The sequence below is a fragment of the Aedes albopictus genome, chromosome 1 (genome assembly GCF_035046485.1).
Source record: "Aedes albopictus strain Foshan chromosome 1, AalbF5, whole genome shotgun sequence".
NCBI lineage: Eukaryota > Metazoa > Arthropoda > Insecta > Diptera > Culicidae > Aedes > Aedes albopictus.
The window spans coordinates 42,768,990-42,788,784 of NC_085136.1; the positions used below are offsets into that span (position 1 = coordinate 42,768,990).

At 40.4% G+C, this 19,795-nt stretch overlaps 2 protein-coding genes across 15 annotated transcripts in view; one reads left to right on the forward strand and one right to left on the reverse strand.

The window, feature by feature from the left end:
• LOC109402620 (protein toll) overlaps window positions 1-19,795 on the forward strand; it is a 393,806-nt gene that overhangs the window by 219,396 nt on the left and 154,615 nt on the right. The window lies entirely within an intron of this gene.
• LOC109406602 (cation-independent mannose-6-phosphate receptor) overlaps window positions 5,833-19,795 on the reverse strand; it is a 236,869-nt gene continuing 222,906 nt past the window's right edge. For all 8 annotated transcript variants that reach the window (XM_062844424.1, XM_062844426.1, XM_062844425.1 and 5 more), the window contains exon 6: window positions 5,833-5,898. In XM_062844424.1, coding sequence (XP_062700408.1) covers window positions 5,848-5,898 — 51 coding nt within the window. In that variant the 3' untranslated portion in view covers window positions 5,833-5,847. The remainder of the gene's footprint in view (window positions 5,899-19,795) is intronic.

Below are 19,795 nucleotides of genomic sequence, written 5' to 3' on the forward strand. Positions count from 1 at the left end.
AGTGCACCGAAAGATTGATTTGTTTCCTTCGGCTTTGTGAAACGAAAAGAGGACATAGTCACACATTGGGCATGGATGATGGTGTCAGCATTGAGAAGAAGTTGGTAGTGGACAAACGAAGAACTCAAGGATGTCGTCGTCAACACTTTTTGTTCGGGTTCAATACGCCCAATTGCTTGTTCAGCTTCAATTTTGATAATCACACAACTCTGAGTTGAGCACGGAATGAAATTCAATTACTGATCTTAAGAAACAATGCTACAAATGCATTTTTGCTGTTTAATCAGCAAACTTTGCTGTGTAGTCAGCAGACTTTGTTGTTTAGTGTGTGATAATAAGTGCTTAGCAATACAAATCACTGACTTTCAGCAATATTTGCTAAAATTTCCAGCAATTTTGAAAGATAATCGGTGACGGTTTGCTAAAATTCAGCATTGTTTTGCTGAAAATTCAGCAATCCCTATTGCTGTTTTTTATACTAAACTACCAGAGTTTCTTAGTGTACATCTTCCCTGGGACGAAGACAACTGTTTGTTTACAATTAACCGACGAAAAAAATCAATTTATTTCAATGATTAAGCAGCTTTTGCTGCATTCTGCAGCAGTGAAATCCAACATTGAAATGCACAGAGCTTTTGCGGGGTGTGAATTGAAGGTCAGTTCAATAAGTGAATCTGGCGAAGTGGAAATTGAACGGCGATGATGCACAATTCGGCTAGCTGCTGCTTTGGTGCGGTTGCCTTCGGCATACGGCAACGAGAGAAAAAATGTAAAGTCGTAAGTGGAGTGAACTATTCGATTTGCAATGCAACAGGGACTGGTTGTTGATAGTCTACATCTTTTTGCTTCCATCTAATGAGTCATTGGCAAATATAAGTTGGCATTTATTTAATAGATGGCTATTTTCTATCTGATATGACGGAAATCAGCGCATATGACGTAGTAAATTTCTATCCTACAGTTAACCCAAAACATCATTCGGAAACCCTATTGCGCCTTTTTCGCCGATCAGTCCAGAATTGCGTCACAAAACGTCAAGAACCGAGTCACAAAAGAAGTCCGATGTTGCTGCAATCTCTTTGAAGTGACAACACATGGCCAATGGCCATGGATGCATGCATGCTATTGGCACACGTGATGCACCGATGTTGCCTCCAAGCCACTGCAATGCAATGCCATGACAAAAAGAAACAACATTCAGATGTGTTCTTCGGGGGGCGTCTCGTCGTCATCGTCACTTTTTTGTTGTTGTTGCCGGAGCTTGTCTCTAGCACGCCGCTTTGATCAACAAACAACAATCCTTCGAACCGGATGTGTGATTCAAGTTTTTGGCGGTTGCGTGCATTCAGGAAAACTCTATCCCCGAAGAACCCAAAATCCGGACAAATAAACATACACACACACAGTTGTCTCACATTTTGCATCGGAATTCCTGTCTGTACGTCGTCGACACCGGCAACAGGATAAATAAAATTGCCACCGACGACGACGACACACGTTGTACATACACCTCGCTCGGCTTGTTTTTCGTGTGTGAGCCTTCTGCTCACAAGTGGCTAGGGGACGAGGACGACCGGAGACAACGTGCTTCCTGTTGTGTCGTAGCCGTTTTGGGACCGGACGTCGGATACGGACGGGTGAATCCGGTTGTCGAGAGTTGAGTATGCGTTCCGGTTACAGGGGATATCGAGAGGGTAAAAATGATGACCGCTTGGAAGATTCGTTACCTGAGCCCTACAGCTGATGGTAGTTTATGATTGTGAAAGGATTCGTCTAAGGGAATAGGTTTCCCACTTTTTTCAAATCGTACAATCCTGTTTAAAATCTTGGATACGCATTGCAACTGAACACGTATTGGAAACAGAAAATATAACAGCAATGTTAATTTTATGTTTTACTAAGTAGGGCGGGCTTGGGGATCCAATTGTTTTTGCTTTTGATTTGCATACAGAGGGTCCAGAGTTCAATCCCTTGCCTGCTTTCTTCATCCTGATTTTAATCTTTTTCTTCTATTTTCTCGCCCTTCTGTTATCCATCGCCAGTACCATAAACGCGTTCCAAAAGTCGTGGGAAGCAGTGCTTGAAAAATAAAGCGTTTTTTCCCGAACGCAGCAAAATTTGCTCTTCTTCAACCGGCGCTTTTCAACCGAAAGCGGAAGCTTTCATTGGCTAACATGCTTCTGAAGCAAGTGAGAGCAGGAGCAATAAACAGTTTTACTGAGAGTGAGGCTCTCTCACACAGCGCAGCGCTAGGTGGCTCTCTGAATTTCTCTTTTCGCTGGTGTACACGGCAATGAATATACTTGGTTTTTATCCCGCAATTACAGTGTAAATACAATAAACTCATTAAATCGAAATTTTTGTTTTTCAAGTTTTGAGCAACAAGTAAATCCACTGATTTTTTCCGGTTCTTCTCCTTCACCGCAGCTAGTGAGAACGAATGGTCTCCAGTCAGTCTCCAGTGCTACACTAGCCAACTGACGGATGAAGAATGGCGATCGCAGTTCTCTTTGCTCCCTTTGCGTGTTCGTTCGTAGTGGTAGTTGACGCAGATAACTAATCGTGTTTTTCATATTCACTCGGATGCAAGCACTGCACATTGGTCGGGCTCCATACAAAGGGGCGGCCAAAACTCCCAAAAAACGAAATTGATAATTTTAAACTTTATTTCACCTTATAACAAAGTTAATGTACTGTACTTTTATGATTCTTAATTAAAAGAATACCAGCTTTTGTATTTCAATGACATTTTTACTGCCAAAGTGGCCTAAGTCATAAAATTGAAAAATGAATGATTCGAAAAAAGTAGAATAATAATATTTTGAGAATGGAATATATGTTTTAAGTTATCCAGCATATGAAAGCTTGTTATTGGACTGTTTGAATGCACGTATGGTGCAAAATTAATATGTCACAAAACTTTTCAAATTTTCATATATTGTACCTTAGAAATTTTGGGAATTTTTAAGTTAAAAAACGGTTCGTGTCGTCACGTGTCGCCGCAATTTCGAATAGTACATCTTAAACATCATGCTTAGGGCTGCCTAAAAACGTTTAAATATTTTGCAGAAATTTGCAGTTTTTCAAATTAGAGCTTTTTAAAAAAGTCATGTTTTTTCATATATTTTACGTTATTTTTCCATTTTTTACTGAAATAAAATTTATCTTTCCACATTTTTCACACGTTTTGAACAAACTTGATTGGATTTCATCGAAAGATGATCATTTATTTTAATCCGAATTGATTTTCTAACAAAAAACGCAAAAAATATGGAGTTTACTGATTTTCACTGTTTTTGAAATTATTGAAATTACGTAATTTTTGAATACCCCTTTTTAAACACTAAAAACACTATATACCATATCTAGGCAACCTATAACTTCGATTAAACACATAAAAAGAGTTTTGGCCGAACTTTATCTTTTTCCGACCATTGTGCACTGGTGGAGATCAGTTCGCTGCGTCTGCGCTGTTAGTCCCGAGCAGTCACCTCATTGGATGCTTGTGTGTGTAGCTGATATGTCGGGACCGTAAACCGGGGTCAAATTGATCTTCGGGTCGAAATTGATCACACGTTTTTCGGTTAGGTTTAGCATATTATAAATAATATCCTTCCAACTATCGTGCAGTTGGGAACCGATACTAAACGATATTTGCTTGGAAACTATTTGAAGTATGTTTTATCTAACGGAAAATCGTCAGATCAATTTCGACCCGGAGATCAATTTGACCCCGGTTTACGGTACTGGAGTTGCAATCATGGGCGGCCAATCGAGCTCGAGCTCTATAATTTCTTTCGGCAACTTCTTGTGAATATTTCGTGTATTACTGGACTGTCAAAATGATGTCGTGCGTAAATTTCTCATGTTTTGGCAGGAAAAAGTTATTTGGGTAGACGAGAATATCTAAATCAAATCACAAATCGAACCATTTTTGTCAATTTTTGAATTTCTGTGTGGTTTAGATTTGTTATTAAAAGAGTTAATTAATATTGCGTAATATTAATGTACTAAAAGTGATATGATATCAATTTTTGTTCTTGTCGAAATATCTGAAAATTTAGTTCTTCTGAACGAAATGAGATGTGATCCATACGCCTTAAGTCGAAACTGGATGCATTTTCTCATTTTTTTTATTTTTTTTTCGTGAAAACTTTCTTGAGCATATGTAATCGGATCTTTTGTGTGGAATGGGATTCATGCTTGTACAGCCTCATGCAGCTCTGTTCTGTGAAGCGGTGAGTTTAATGTCTGTTTGAGAATCGCCAAGATCTCCCTTGAGTATTGGTCATTGGATGTACATGCGTAGTTAATCTTGGAACGCTTCTGAAATCTCCCTGAAGCTCTTTGAGGTCACTAACAATCCCTCTCAATCCTCTTGTAACGCTTAGAAAAGCCTTGAAAGAAACGTCTTGGAACGCCTCTGAAATCCTGTGGCGCCTTGTTAATCTACTTTGAAATATTTTGAAACACCTTGAAACACACTGAAGCACATTGAAACGCCTGAAACCGCCTAAAATCCCCATGAAACTCATCTGGGAGTCTGTGAAGTCCTCTAAGACCCTTCTTAAATATTTTAAAACGCCTTGAAACACCATGAAACGCCTCTCACATCCACATGAAGTGCTTGAATACGCATTTAAATTTCGACGTGAAGGCTTGTGAAGCTCCCTAAGACGTAGGTTACATCTGCAACTTCTGTCTCTGATTTCATAGCTTACTGTCTTGTTTTTCCACAATGCTAACATTACTGGTCCCCAAATTGATCTATTTTAGGCTGACTAGTTGTCTTAAATTGTCCCCTAAGACCCCTCTAAAGCCTCCTGAAACGCTCTGAAACGTATTGAAACAACCTGAAATACCTTGAAAGCCTTTTGTAATCCCGTGAAACTGATCTGAAAGCATGTGAAGCCCTCTAAAACCTCCTGGAACGCATAGAAATCTCTAAAACCTCCTTCGCGCTGATCTGAGGTTCTTTGGAAGTCCTCCTAAACACTCTATGAAACGAAACTTCCTGAATCGCCCTTGAATATCTTGAAATACATCTGAACTCCAACAGCCAGGCATGGGGAACAGTCACTCAATTATTGCACTTCCTTCACTCACTGTCACATATCTTATGATATTGAAGCGAGTTTTTTTTTTGTCCCACTCAAACCAATTCATTCAGCATCTTTTGCTTAACATCAGTCGGCGGGCTTCAAAGGCATGTTCTCTGTGTAAAATACTGCGTCAAATGATACGTGCAGTTGCACGACAATTCTAACATAGCTGCTGCTAGAAATACCATAGAATATAGTGTAAATATCCGTTGTTCACTGTGGTGCTAATTGATGGAACATTTCGGCTGATTTTTATACTAAATGGCCAAGTTTGAGATGTTGTCTGCTCAATTTTTGACACGGAATTACAGATATGCTGAAATCGGTGTATACGAAGTACAAAATTATTTCGTTCACAGGTCTGGGCGTGACAAGGAGTTCAAAATTTGAGCACAATCCATCAAAACATAGCTTGAAAGCTTTGAGAGCTTTGAGATGCTATCAAAATTGGCCAAGGATACCTTGGATCGAGCCTTGGATACGACGCCGATGATCATTATTTGTTGTTGTTTTTCAAAACAATTAACTTTGTAAACATGCTTTGATTTGGCCAAACTTTTCAATGATACGATGATTTTCATGGCTGCGGTAGGATTTGACAGCTGCGGTAGAACTCGGCGGCTACCGCAGAGTGGAAAATTTTCAAAAAATCTGCAATATTAAGAGCTAGCAGTTATGCCGCAAAACTGTTACTTAAAAGAACACCATGTAGAGAAAACCTCTAAGCTGTCTTAACCTATCACACTTACTTGCCGTATTTGATGGGAACAGTTTTAATCTTTCTACCGTAACGTACCTGTAAACAAAAGAAAGATGATCAATTAGTACTGAGTATTTGTCGGAATTTTGCATGCTGTTTGAAATGGTGAGAGCATATTACATCACTTTAAAACCATGACCCACATAGTGTTAAATTTTGCACTAACTTCGAAGTAATTGCTGTTTTCGTTAGAAAAAAAAAGTGGATTGGAGCAGTTATTCAATGATTGTTTCACCCTGATGACGCTAATGGTTATTCGTTTGCGCCGACACAAGCTACTGGAATGAAAATTGAAAATAGAAATAAAGAGTTTACAAGGCTGTTATTCTAAAAAGCACGAATAGTGTTTAGCAATAACAATAACAAGTACTGAAGGCTGTTCTTTTGAGAAACAGTTTTAAAAATGTATTACTAAAGTAATACATTTTGTAGCTTGATAGTGTTGGAGTAATTTTGAACACGACTGTTTTCGAATTAACGCCGTTCGATATGTTCAGCCTTAAGCGTTTCAACCTTTCGTAGATAACCATCTATGAGTTCTGTACTTAAAAATCTGTAAACTCTAATCCTAATTTGGGTGAAAAAATCCGAATTGTTTCCCCATTTGCAAGTTAAGACAGAAAAATTCTCTTCGAATAAATCCGTTCGATCTCAATCTAATCATCCACATAACAAGCAACTGCAAAGGTATCTTATTGGTAACAGTTGCCAAATCGCCAACCATCACCGCCGTGCAATCATCCATCATGATCTCTTGGTCAGCGCAGAAAAAAAAAAGATCACCCGCTGATGTGAAAACCGTTCGAGAGATGAAATAATCATCGGCTTGCCCAGTCTGCGATCATGATCGCTGCTACGCTCCACTGGATATCTCTCATGTTATGAAAAAAAAGTCTGACTTCGATAGCCAATGCGTTCGAAAAGCTTCGAAAGTCGCTCCGTGTGAAGAACTATGTTGAACGGTCCCCGATGGGAGGCAGTGTAAATATGTGTATCTAGGAACGCCCCTGTAGAGTGGTGGTGTTCTGGACGATGAAGGATTGGCGCAAATCGGCGTAAATCGTAAGCGCTACAATAATACCGAACAATAAACCGAAGAGAATGGCGATAATGAATCGCAAATTGGAACGCAAGAAAAAACGAGACGATCGCGCAGAACAAACACGCGCAGAGAAGCAACCAAGCGAAGCAAAACCGAAACCGAGCGGCTGGGAACGGTAAACCAACAACAACGAAATAAAAGAAACATTCCCGTGAAATCGGTTAAACTCGACAGATGTTCCTCAGTCGGACTGTCATACAGGTTGCCATAAAAAAATATAGCACGATCGCGGGAGATTTACGCCTTTTTTTGAGCTTGAACAGCCTCTTCAATTAATGCTGCACAAACATCATCGGGGAGTTTTCGAAAATCACCTCTTCTGTTGAGGATCACTCGACTTATGCAAATTTGCTGCCCGACAGATGTTGACCCGGCTCGAGTATCTTTCCCATGATTATTTCTCGAGAAGCGAAAATCGAGGAAAACACACTGTAACCGATCCACCTAGGAGTGGTCACAGTGTTTTTCTCACAATTTAAGGTGGCGCCACAACTCCGGAACGCCCGCACCAATCTAAATCATTTTCGTCGTCGATTCGCCGAAAGTCGCTTAGTATTTTGAACCATCTATCAGAAGAAATCGTTTTTGGATCGATCACATTACCTTTCAGTACACCTCACGATTTACGATGATGGCAAAAACATGTGTTCCAAAACGCCCGTCCAAATCCCGGCGCAGTAGTTCCCCAAAAGTCGCAATCAACCGACCGAATCTTCCAGCAGCACACGAGTGGAGAATTGATTCCCTCCACCGAGAAAAAAACGAACAGATTTTCTCGGTCCGCGAAATTTGCAATTTTGAATCAATTTTCCAGGAGGGGAACAAGCTACGTTCGTTCCGGATCGGCGGCGATGCGGTTCTCCGCAGCTTTAATGGTTTCCAGAAAATTTTGCGCGCTATTTAACCTTGAAATACGCGCGCAGTCCAAAGTTGGAAAACGCGCACGGGATAAGCGCCAAGGTCCGATGCACACGCAGCAACCGCATTCGGAGAACTCGAGAGAAGGTCAATGTCTGCTGCGAAGAGGGCAGCTGCATGCCGTACGTAAAGCACCTTGGTCTGAGTCACCGCCGCGCGCTGGTCGAAGTTTGGAGAAACGGCCGCCGTGCCGTGGTAATGATGATGCACCACCAAACACTGCCTCTCAGGGACAGGGCCAGTTACCGCGATGTGTGGTGTGGTGAGGCCTAATGTGAAATGGCTTGAGAAGATCAGTTGGTCGGTAGAAAGGCATGTGCAATTGGATTGGAGTGGGCTGCGCTGCGCAAGGATGGCATGGTGATGCTGCGCAGCAAATTGCAACGAAAATTGACGGCAGATGATTCGGTTGTCGAGAGCGAGAGCAAATGATCTGTCTGTCGGCGGATAATTGGACGAAATTTTGCTACATTGTAGATTGTTGCAAGTGGTACGATTTGTATAGGATTGATGGCTACGCAGTGAATGTGAGATGGGCGTATTGAGGTTAGTATCGGCCTCCGAAAACATCGGCGCGGATTAGTTGTAACAAATCCTTTGATTTGCTCACAAACTGTGCTGAAAATGTCATTTCGACATATCTAGATTCAATCACCTACGGCTCTTTTCATAAGCTGAACCTGAAAATATGGTACATGGAAAATTTATGCGGCTAGACCAGCCCTTCAGGAAAGTCACGGAAAAAGCCGCTCTCTTTTTATAGTCAATGTCATCGACTATTTTCGAAAAGTGTCAATTGATAACCATGATGAATATCAAATGACATTTTCTAAGGTAGTCGATAACATTTACCTTAAATATTGGAGATAGAGCGGTTTTTCCGTAACATTCGGGTATAACTGATCTAGCATCATAAATTTTCCATACACCATATTTTCAGGTTCAGCTTCTTAAAAGAACTGTAGGTGATTGAATCTAGATATGTCGAAATGACATTTTCAGCACAACTCACAAATGCTTTTGTGTTTGCATCGGTGGGATGTTTTCGAAACTGTTTAACTTACTTAATAGCGAATCAATTGCTGAAAAATTATCTTTATCGACCTTTCTGACTATCAAAACTGAAAGCGTAAAGGTCATTACTCGAGTTCGATATGATATAGCCATAACTACAGTGATCGAATTCATTCAATCGATATTCTATTGGTATTATTAGGCATATTGAGAAAATTTCCGGGTTATTTTGCCCGATTCAGAGCGGTTCAAGTATGGTAGATACTTTCGTATAAAAAGCAACAATTACAGCAGAAATCATTACTTAGTTAGTTTTACTGCAGTTACGTCAATATGATACAAAAACACGTGATAAGAATGAACAAAATTCTAGAAACAGCAATTCGAACTTTAAAAATTAAATTCAGCCTAATGAAAGTACTAACAAAGTTAATCACTTATTAATACCCGAACGACAGATTAGTTGATTCATTCACAGGATTTTGGTGAGCTCGTTCCATACTAATCAACCATCTTTGGAAATGGCATTTGGTATTCATTATTGAATGTCCATTGGCATTTTCGAAGATACATAGTTGATGACATTCACCTTAAATATTAGAGTTAGAACAACTGTTCGTTGACTTTCTTGAAGCACTGGCCTTGTAAAGGTGCATCATACACTCCCGATCAAAAGTTTGGGGTCACCCCCTCAAAAACAAAAACATGAAATTTCGCTGTCAAAATATGCGCCTCTTCCATTATATTTAGACCAAAAAATGTGAAGTTTAACTGCTTGTCAGAATTTGGACATATTTAAGAGCGTATAACATGGTATGTATTGTTTAGAAAAACTTTCGCTTTTAAGAACATTCGATGCAGTCGAAGAAAACCGAAAAAAAAAACAAAACTTGTTGCAAAATTGACAATGATGTCGTTCGTGGTTTAAAGATTAAGTAATATGCTCCTATTTTTTTGTAATCAGTATGCAAAATGCCAAAAAAAATCTCAGTTTTAATCGATAATCTTTCTTCTGTTCACAGGTACGTCACGGTTGGATGGCAGAAATATCCTCGTCAAATACGGCAAGTAATATGTTATGGTGTCTCAATAGTGTTTCAAGTCCTCATAGATACGCTGCGTAGTCAGTGTTCCGCCATTCTGCCGTGCGCAGCATAGATGTCCCATGTTCTGAGGGAATCTCTATTAACATGGGACAACATGCGACTCTCACTGTAACTCTCATTTCATATGACAAACACCGACCATTAAAACAGAGACTCTCGTTCGAGGCAGTATCATTAACATCCTACAGCAGCGACCGCCTCCTTTCTTGAAACACACGATTCAATACCAAGCTCCGACTGCATGAATTTTTTTTTCTACACCTTACTTTCATATTGATAGTACTGTCCTCTAATACTGAACAAATGGACCATAATTGGGCCCAAACTTGATGACGATGAGTGTCATGATTTCTGCATCGAAGCGACAGTTACGTACATTGCAATCAAGCTGCTATTGAGATTTGCAACGTATCATCGTGGTAGGAGCTCCCATCGCATCAATACGTTCGTTGCGAATGTGTTTTGTGGCAACATTGTGATGGTCGGTAATAGCTTTGACAGAGGAAATGCCTATTCGCTACAATACAGTGTCGAGCAAAACAATAAGACCACCAGCCATTTTTCATACAAAATGACCAAATTTGGCGATGTGATGCTCGGTTTCTAGTGGATCGATTTGGCTGAAATGTAGACATTCGCCATGGAGTTGCGTGAATTTTGATTTGTATTTATTTGGATGAGCTCTGTTCACTACATCAAAAGTTATAGATACACGAAACGACAAAATAATAGGACCACTTTCAGATCGCCATTACCAAAGGATATATGAGAGTATCTGATACTTGATGATTGATAAGCAAGTACTAAAATTAAAGTTGCGTTGGTGTTGAGTTTTGTCGCACCGTATATCTGTAACTTTTGAAGTAGTGAGCAGAACTCGATCAATTTAATACAAATCATAATTCCCGTACTTTCATGATAGCTGTCAAAATTTCAGCTAAATCGGTTTACTAGGCCATTTTATATGAAATAGGACCGGTGTTCTTATTGTTCTGTCCGACACTGTATATCAAAAATATAAAGAAATCAAAAATACCTTTTTAAGTTTTATTTTTCAAATGATATGAAAAACACAACATTTTTTTATAATCTTCACGTTCTTCATAAGTCTTATTAAATGCCTAAAATATTACCGAAGACAGCTCTTCAATCGGGCAAATCGCGTCTGAGGAATATATATTTTTTTAAATTTTATTTATTTATTTATTTATTTATTTTTTATTGTTGCACTGCACTGAACTTACCAAGGAATTTGCTGGATAATTGTCTATAACTTGATGAATCTGATAGAGTAATCTGTAGAGTTAACTTAACTTTTAAGGATTATTCAAATGAATGCTGTAGTGAGTGAATAACAAATGCCCTGTTGGATAGCTCAGTAAAACTCATGAAGCCATTTCTGTCTCAACCTTGACATCAACTCCCACAATCATGGCAGAAGTTATCGGACACTGTTGGGGGCTTCAATGAAGAAATTGTGTAAATGTTTCTTGGTAAAATAGTTGAAGAAATAGTTTTTGCAGATTTTTTTTATTAAATCGTTGAGGCTTCCGAGGTCCTCAGACTGACGACTTTTTTGCTGAAATCTTTAAAGAAATTCCAAAAAAAAATTGTTGTCATTTGGTTTAATCTTCAGAACCATTACCGGGAAATTATACGAAAACTCTCCCTTTTTCAGGCATACCACACAGTATTCTCTCGGAAATTATTTACAAATTAATTAAAAAAATTAATCACAGACTTATCAAATTGGACTAGCAATTCAAACCTAATTTTATAAAAGTTTCTTATGAAATCGTTTCAACAATTTCTCTCTGAAAATTTGAACTTAAAAAAACACACGGACACATTTAATGCTTCTAGTGAGCTATTCGTTCTTTGAAGGAAGCACGACACTAGACAACGGACTAACATGCAACGCCCAGTGACACAGCAATGTTTACCTGATAACTGCGGCGGGAATCGAACCCGGGCTTTTCAGCGACTAAATGCTTGGTGACACTAGCCGTACGACCATGAAGCCACAACGTGCAATTTGCGCTGAAACCTGGGAAAATCATGGAATTCCATTCATCTGGTCATGCAAAGCTATAGGTTAAAATTCGTCTATAAATAGATTTACTTCATCTGCAGTAGTTATGTTCTGTTGTTTTACATTACATAAACCATATAATATGGCGTTGTTGTCTTTAAACTTCGTCGACTCGTTTTTGGCCATCCGCCCCCTCCCTCCCCCTTGTAGACTTTTCTCCATACAAAAATTTTGAAATTCGTCAGAGTCTACGTAGTTTATGGACAGGCCCTAGTGAAACGAGACAGGCTTTCTAGTGAAACGAGACTAAAAGTAAAGTTCAACGGAACTCTCTTTGATAGTTCGGACTAGAAGCTATCAAGTTCAACACTTTTAAAATGCGCTTTGTGAATTTTCCAGAACGGCTTCGATAAATCTTCATACATAGGATCACCCTCGTTTAAGTCTGAGTCTTGGTCTGAGTAGCCTCTGGATGCATTAACAGTTGAAGCTTGGCCTCCCATGCCCCACCAGCCAGATAACTGGGGTTTGCAAACTAAGCATTATTTGTGGCAACACTTTAAGCGGCATGATGGAACTATGCCGAGCGCGCTAGGAGTTATTAGACCACTAAAGTAGTTGCATGAAGCGGATGACGAGGTACATGAAGTAACATATGTAATATTACGGCGTGCTTAACCTTTATTGCAACATTTGAGGATCTCATTTGACTAAAGCTTTGAATACATAACAAACTTTAACGTCGAATTATATGATAGTTCGCTCAGAGGTTAGCTCATAAGAAAACTATCAAGTTCGATTGAAATACAAGTTATGTGTACTAGGCAAGGTTCCAGAGAGCATCAATCTCAAGTTCTAATTTGCATTTCTCTCATCGCACTCTACATGTTTTGCCCGCCTTATCTCCTAGAGCTGAAGTCCTTAGGGCACTTTTTTCTTCACTTTAGGAAGTCACAAACAAAAACAAATTCTAAAAAAAAACTTACTGGTTTATTTAAAATTATAAACCATCGTAGTTCTAATGTGCATAAAAATGATTCTAGTTTTAGCAACAACATGAACATTAGGGCAGTTCAGACTTTAAACATGTCAAAAATTCAAAGCTTCCATATGTTCATTGCAATCCTTGGTGCAAAACTAGAGTCCTGTCAAATTTTCAGCCATTTCGGTGGTGATTTAATGGTGGCCCAAAAGCAAAATAGATTTATATGGGAATTACTATGGAGAATTTTAGAAAAAGGTTCCCCTCGTTGTAGAGCTTCACCACATGGATGAAGTCATAGGGTCAAAGCCGAATTGAATTCTTCAGACCTCAATGATGAATGTTGCCGAAGACCGCAACTCATTTCGACTCACGAGACAGAAGTTATTAATCGATCTTCATCCATGCATGCATGAACAGAAGACCACAGCTCGATCGACATGCTTGACACGCAATCGTAGTATGCTTGTTACCTTCTTGCACACCTTGAAGGGGATCGTGTATGAAGATGCGCATGCGAGTGAGAATTTGTTTAATAATTTTTTACCCGATTGTCGAAATGAGTTCCAGTCTTCGGCAACATTCATCATTGAAATCTGAAGAATTCAATTCGGCTTTGACCCTATGACTTCATCCATGTAGTACTGCTCTACAACGAGGAGAACCTTTTTCTAAAATTCTCCATAGTAATTCCCATATAAACCTATTTTGCTATTGGGCCACCATTAAATCACCACCGAAATGGCTGAAAATTTGACAGGACTCTAGTTTTGCACCAAGGATTGTTATGAACATATGGGAGCTTTGAATTTTTGACATGTTTAAAGTCTGAACTGCCCTAATGAACATATTCATGGCTAGGAAAGATTTCCCGAATAGCATAATATTGCTGACAATATTTCAGCGTCAACCTTGTCTTGTATGTGGAGTGCAGCCGTATTTTTTTTTATTGCATACAGCCCTGCGGCGGTAATGTAAGATAAAATCATCATAAATTGGTCGATAAGCCAGTGACATTCAAATTCCTCAATCCCTTCCAAACTCAACAAAAACTTCCTACTGCAACTACTGCACGCGATTCACACAAAAAAGAAGATCCGTATCTTCCGAAAACTTTGTCCAAAATCCATTACCAAAAGTACACTCATTTATCTCCATTTTCTTTGATTCAACCTCAGTGCTCAGTTTACACACTCCCTCGAGCTAACAGCTTGGCCCGGACCGAAGGATTCGTCGTATCTTAAAGAGGAGAGATGGAATTCTTAAAAGCACGTAGTGCACCCTCTTTGGCGTCTTCACAGCCTCGTCGAAATAACTTCTGATGAACGTCCGAGTGGCAGAGGGCGGAAAATTCTTACCCCAATTCCTTCTCAAGCGAGATTCGTTGGTATTTAAAGCGAGAAAAAAAAAACTTCGATCCGATGAAACTCTCAAATTACATTACATTGCTCTATTTGCATTCCGATCATCATCGCCAGCAGCGTGCACCGAATCCGCTTTAATACCTACGACGACGGATGGAAAGGTAACACCTACTTCCGCTCTCGTTGTTGCAGTAAATCCCAAACCAAACTCAACTCCGGCACTCGGTTCGTGAAGCCCCCGCGAGAAAGCGTAATTAATTCCGTGTACTGAATAGAGGAAAGCTTTTTTTTGCGTTCCGTTTGTGTGTGCATTGTTGTTCCAGTTGAACGAGTTAAACAAATGATCCGAAGGTACAGATGGAAGAAAGCGTGCCCAAATAGCAGTACCAACTGAATCGACAGCTGTGCCAGACGGTCGGTTTCCTACGGCTCTAAGCGTTGCAATTGCAAATTGGGTCTTCCTTCATGGTGGTGGGATCATAAACCAACCAAAAAGAAACCAAATTTCCAAACCTCAATCTTCCTGTGAACTGGGTTCGATTGAATCATAAAGTTCGAAGCATCAATCATCGGCGTCGAACGAAACGAAATGCGAAGAACCCTGCCGTCGTGCCGTCGCATGAGTAATTACCGAGCGGGCGTTCAAAATTTGTCTGCTCGCGTTTCCGGCACAAAACGATACACTCTCGCCTTTGCTGGCGCAGGTCACTTTTTTTTGTACTCAAATGAAGGGCGGCAAATGCTTCGGATACGGTACCGTACCCGCTTCCGACTGGTGGTCTTCCCACCACGAATGCACAGTGGGAAACAAACGTCTGTTAAGTCCTCCAAGAAGTCCTTGTACGATGAACTCCATAAAGTTCATGGATCTTCGAAATTAGTAAACGATAGTTCATCTGGAATGTAGATCAAACATAAATTACAAGCAGATTTGAGTTGCTGTTATATGGCTTAGTTGGTTAAAGTGGCGGGTCAGCGCAACGGAGTCATGGGTTCAAATCTTATTGAAGCGAAGCGTATTTTTTTTTTCGAATTTATCCAATTCGTCAAGCCTTGTTCTGTAAAAATCTTCATTTTGCAAACTTTTTGATTGTAGATTTGTTAGCTGGCGAAAACATTCATGCAAATAGATACTGAACCAAAAATACACAGTCGAAGCATTCGGAGGTTTCGGTGGTGTTTTACCGCGGTGCACGATCCGCCGCAGTGAGCAATTTTCGAAAGTGTTCAATCATTGGAACACACCCGGCACCGACCGGCACTGAACTGAATTGTACTAACTAAAACTAAACTGGACTGCTGATGATGGTCTGGCCAACCAAGCAGTGCCGGACCAGACCAAAAACCACCAGCTGGTGGTGGTAGGTAATGCTGATTACTACTGAGTAACACTGACCAGGTGGAATACATATTAGATCTGCGTGGCTATCATATCCCGACTGGAAAATTACATCAAGTTCATATCATATTGTGTTATGATGTTATAATATCTTTCTATCACTTATTATGCTATAAACTCGATGCAGAATGATGTTAAAATAACTTAAATTGTAACAAAAAGTATACTGGTCTAATCAAGATCGAAACCTATTTTGTTATAATCATATCAAATTTATAACAAAATGTTATATGAATTTTTGCTTCAAAATTTGGTATAATTTTGTAACATCATTTTTCAACTGTCGAAGACCCGAAACTAAATTATAATGCAATGAGTTATCAAACAACATTTATAACATAACGGTACCCCTATAGTAAGATTTTTTCTAAAATTTGTAAACCCAAAGCAAAATGTGAATTTTGGTAATAAAACACCCCTATTTTTGACCTCCCTGAAGAAGGCTCAAACCAAGGCCGAAACGTCGGATGTAATAGTATCACCCCGCTCATAATTTTTCGGACCGAAAAACCAATCGTAGAGGGATAAATAATGTGATATAATTGAGTTATAGTATTTTAAAAACACCAAGGATGCTGAACATGATTATATCCCAATGAATTATAAATATCATGGTTTGTTAGGATTATGTTATATTTTTGTTACAATTTTCTAGTCGGGACCTGAATCGGAGGCAGCGTGCTGTGGCTTCGCGTAACAGAACCGCTTGCTGCTGCTGCTTTTGGAACCCACCGGAGCGTGGACGGACCGACAGACGAAACACTATCTCAGATTGAGTGGTAGACAGTAACTGTTACGGAGCTGTGATCGCTGACTGGTGTGGATCTGGTGTGAGTAGGGTGTGAAAAATCTGTGAAAAGTTTATACTTTGCTGTTGATTGGTACTGTAACGACAAGTCGTCACTCAAGCGTTGTTAAGGATTTAGCGCAAATTGTTACAAAGTTAACGAAGTAATCAATGTAGTTGGTTAAAATTCCGTCTTTAAAGTATTATTTTGTATTATTTAACAGTCACAAATCTGTCACAAAGATTCTCTGTCAATATTTATTCTTTATAATCAGTGTCAGCTGAAGTTTAAGTCCACCCTGTCAACGAAAACACATTCACCCACTCCACACAGCTCATTGTTTCAACACCATGTTACTGTCTTGGACTTAGTCGTGGGTGCGCTTTGTTGAACCGCAAACGAAGTCATGGATATTTCAAAATTCGCTTATGAATGGTTTGTTACCGTTGTATAGGTAACTGCCTTTCGGGTAGCTTCTTTGTAAACACAACTAGGTGTACAGAGGCACAGGTGTAGGCGACGCCATGAAGAAGGAGTTTATTACAAGTAAAAATAATTGGGATCTCTAAAGAAGGTGTTCAATAAATTCCAAAATAGGTATTATTTGTAACAAACAGTGTTGCTAAAAACGCATTTTTATTCCAAGATTAACATTAAACGATCAATCAACGATCAAATCTGACTATACATGTCAATGGTTGCTCCTCCGTGATTGATCTGAGCTGGTACTAATTGCACTGGGATCCAAATGAATAAGGGCTGGGACACTCCTTTAATTCTCAAAGTGCAATTTAAGCAGCTCATACATTTTTGATTAATAACGGCGCCGGCCACGACCTTGGGAAGGGACGTCAGTTGGGAAGGAAAGGAATGTTAGAGTGTGCTGGTTGTTGCTACTAAAGACCGAGATCACCTCTGCATCCCCACAACCAGCACGGACTGGGGTATTAGTTAGATGGAAAGGATGGGAGATCTGGGAGTCACCGTTGGGTCGGTGATGCGATCCATGGATTGGGGGTTATTTATAGTGTTCGTAAGGTGATAGATTGTGTGGTGAATAAGGTGAATAAGGTCAAGTGGCACAGCACGCTTTGGTTGCATAATTTGTAGGCGTAATAAACTCTGTGCTGTGAGTGGAAGATGGAAGTGAGGGAAACGACTTTTTTCCAATTCGTTTCTGGTTCTAGTGATGGCTATGAACATATGAATATACATGAGTTCTATATGTAGAGAAAAGAGAAAGTGGATAGAAAGATACAAAGTAGGATAAAAGGGACGGGCCAAGGATTGAACCCATGACCTTCTGCATATGAATCAGAAGCGGTAGCCACTAGACCACCAAGCCCGTCATTTTTTATTCCATGATTAACATTAACTACAATAACATACTTTTCTCAGAATATTTTAGGGATTCTTCCCAATATCCTTCGAGAATTCTTCTTAGAATCATTTGGGGATTCTTCCCAGAATCCTGTGGGGATACTTCCCAGAATCCTTTAGGGGTTCTTCCCAGATTTCTCTGGGGATTCCTTCCCAAAACCCTCTGGGGATTCTTCCCAAAATCCTCTGGGGATACTTCCCAGAATCCTTTGGGGATTCTTCCTAGAATCCTCTGGGTTTCCCAGAATACTCTGGGGATTTCTTCCAGAATCCTCTGGAGATTTTTCCCAGAGTCCTTGGGGGATTCTTCCCAAAATCCTAGGGGGATTCTGCTCAGAATCGTAGAATTCTCTGCGGATTCTACCCAGAATCCTCTGGAGATTCTTCCCAGAATCCTCTGGGGATTCTACCCAGAATCCTCTGGGGATTCTTCCCAGAATCCTCTGGGGATTTTTCACAGAATCCTCTGGAGATTCTTCCCAGAATCCTTTGGGGATTGTTCCCAGAATCCTCTGGGATCCCTCCGAGAATCCTCTATGGATTCCTCCCAGAATCGTCTGGGAATTCTTCCCAGAATCCTCTGGGCATGCTCCCCAGAATCCTCTGGGATGCTTTCAAGACTCCTCTGCGGATACTTCCCAGAATCCTCTGAGGATGCTTCCCAGAATCTTCTGGGGATGCTCCCCAGAATCCTCTGGGGATTCTCCCCAGCATGCTCTGGGGATTCTACCCAGAATACTCTGGGAATTCTTCCCAGAATCCTCTGGGGATTCTTCACAGAATCCTCTGGAGATTCTTCCCAGACTCCTTTGGGGATTATTCCCAGAATCCTCTGCGGATCCCTCCCAGAATCCTCTGGGGATTCCTCCCAGAATCCTCTGGGAATTCTTCCCAGAATCCTCTGGGGATGCTCCCCAGAATCCTCTGGGGATACTTCTCAGAATCCTCTGGGGATTCTTCCCAGAATCTTCTGGGGATTCTTATCAGAATCTTCTGGGGATTCTTCCCAGAATCTTCTGGTGATTCTTCCCAGAATCTTCTGGGGATTCTTCCCAGAAGTCTCTGAGGATTCTACCCAGAATCTTTTAAGGATTGTTCCCAGAATCCTCTGGGAATTCTTCGCAGAATCCGCTGGGGGTTCTTCGCAGAATCCTCTGGGGATTCTTCCCAGGATCTTCTGGGGATTCTTCTCAGAATCTTCTGGGGATTCTTTCCAGAATCTTCTGGGGATTCTTCCCATAATCCTCTGGGTATCCTTCTCAGAATCCTCTGGGGATTTTTCACTGAATCTTCTGGGGATTCTTCACAGAATCCTCTGGAGATTCTTCCAGATTATTCTCTCTCTGTGATACTTTAGGCGGCGCATTTTACCCTGATCTCATCAAGAAGCCTATCGCGAACATCGCACCGATTCAGAAACACCGTTAAGCATACGATTCCAAAATAGGAATGAGCAAGTCCATTATGTCATCGTCTACCCTGCCGTGGTAGGTTCCATGCAACCATCACCGTCCACGCCAATTGTTTCGTCGAATGTTGATATTAAGTTGTGTACATGGCAAACTCAAAGCGATTGTCTTCTTCGTCATAACTGGGTTACGATTCGGTGACTGTGATTCCTAGCAGTCCGCTCGAAGGTGCTTCTCACAGTAATGAGTTATTATGCCACCCTTCAAAATCGCGTGGATGGGTCGTCTCCTGACGTGGCCCATGTCGATGGTGTCTCCAGTTCGTATGACCCATCAACAGGGATGGAAATTAGTCGAAAATTTATAAAAGTTTCAATTGTGTGACGCCGCAGTTGTCCGAACCGCGGATGAAAAGGACGAGGGAGCCTTCATGGGGATT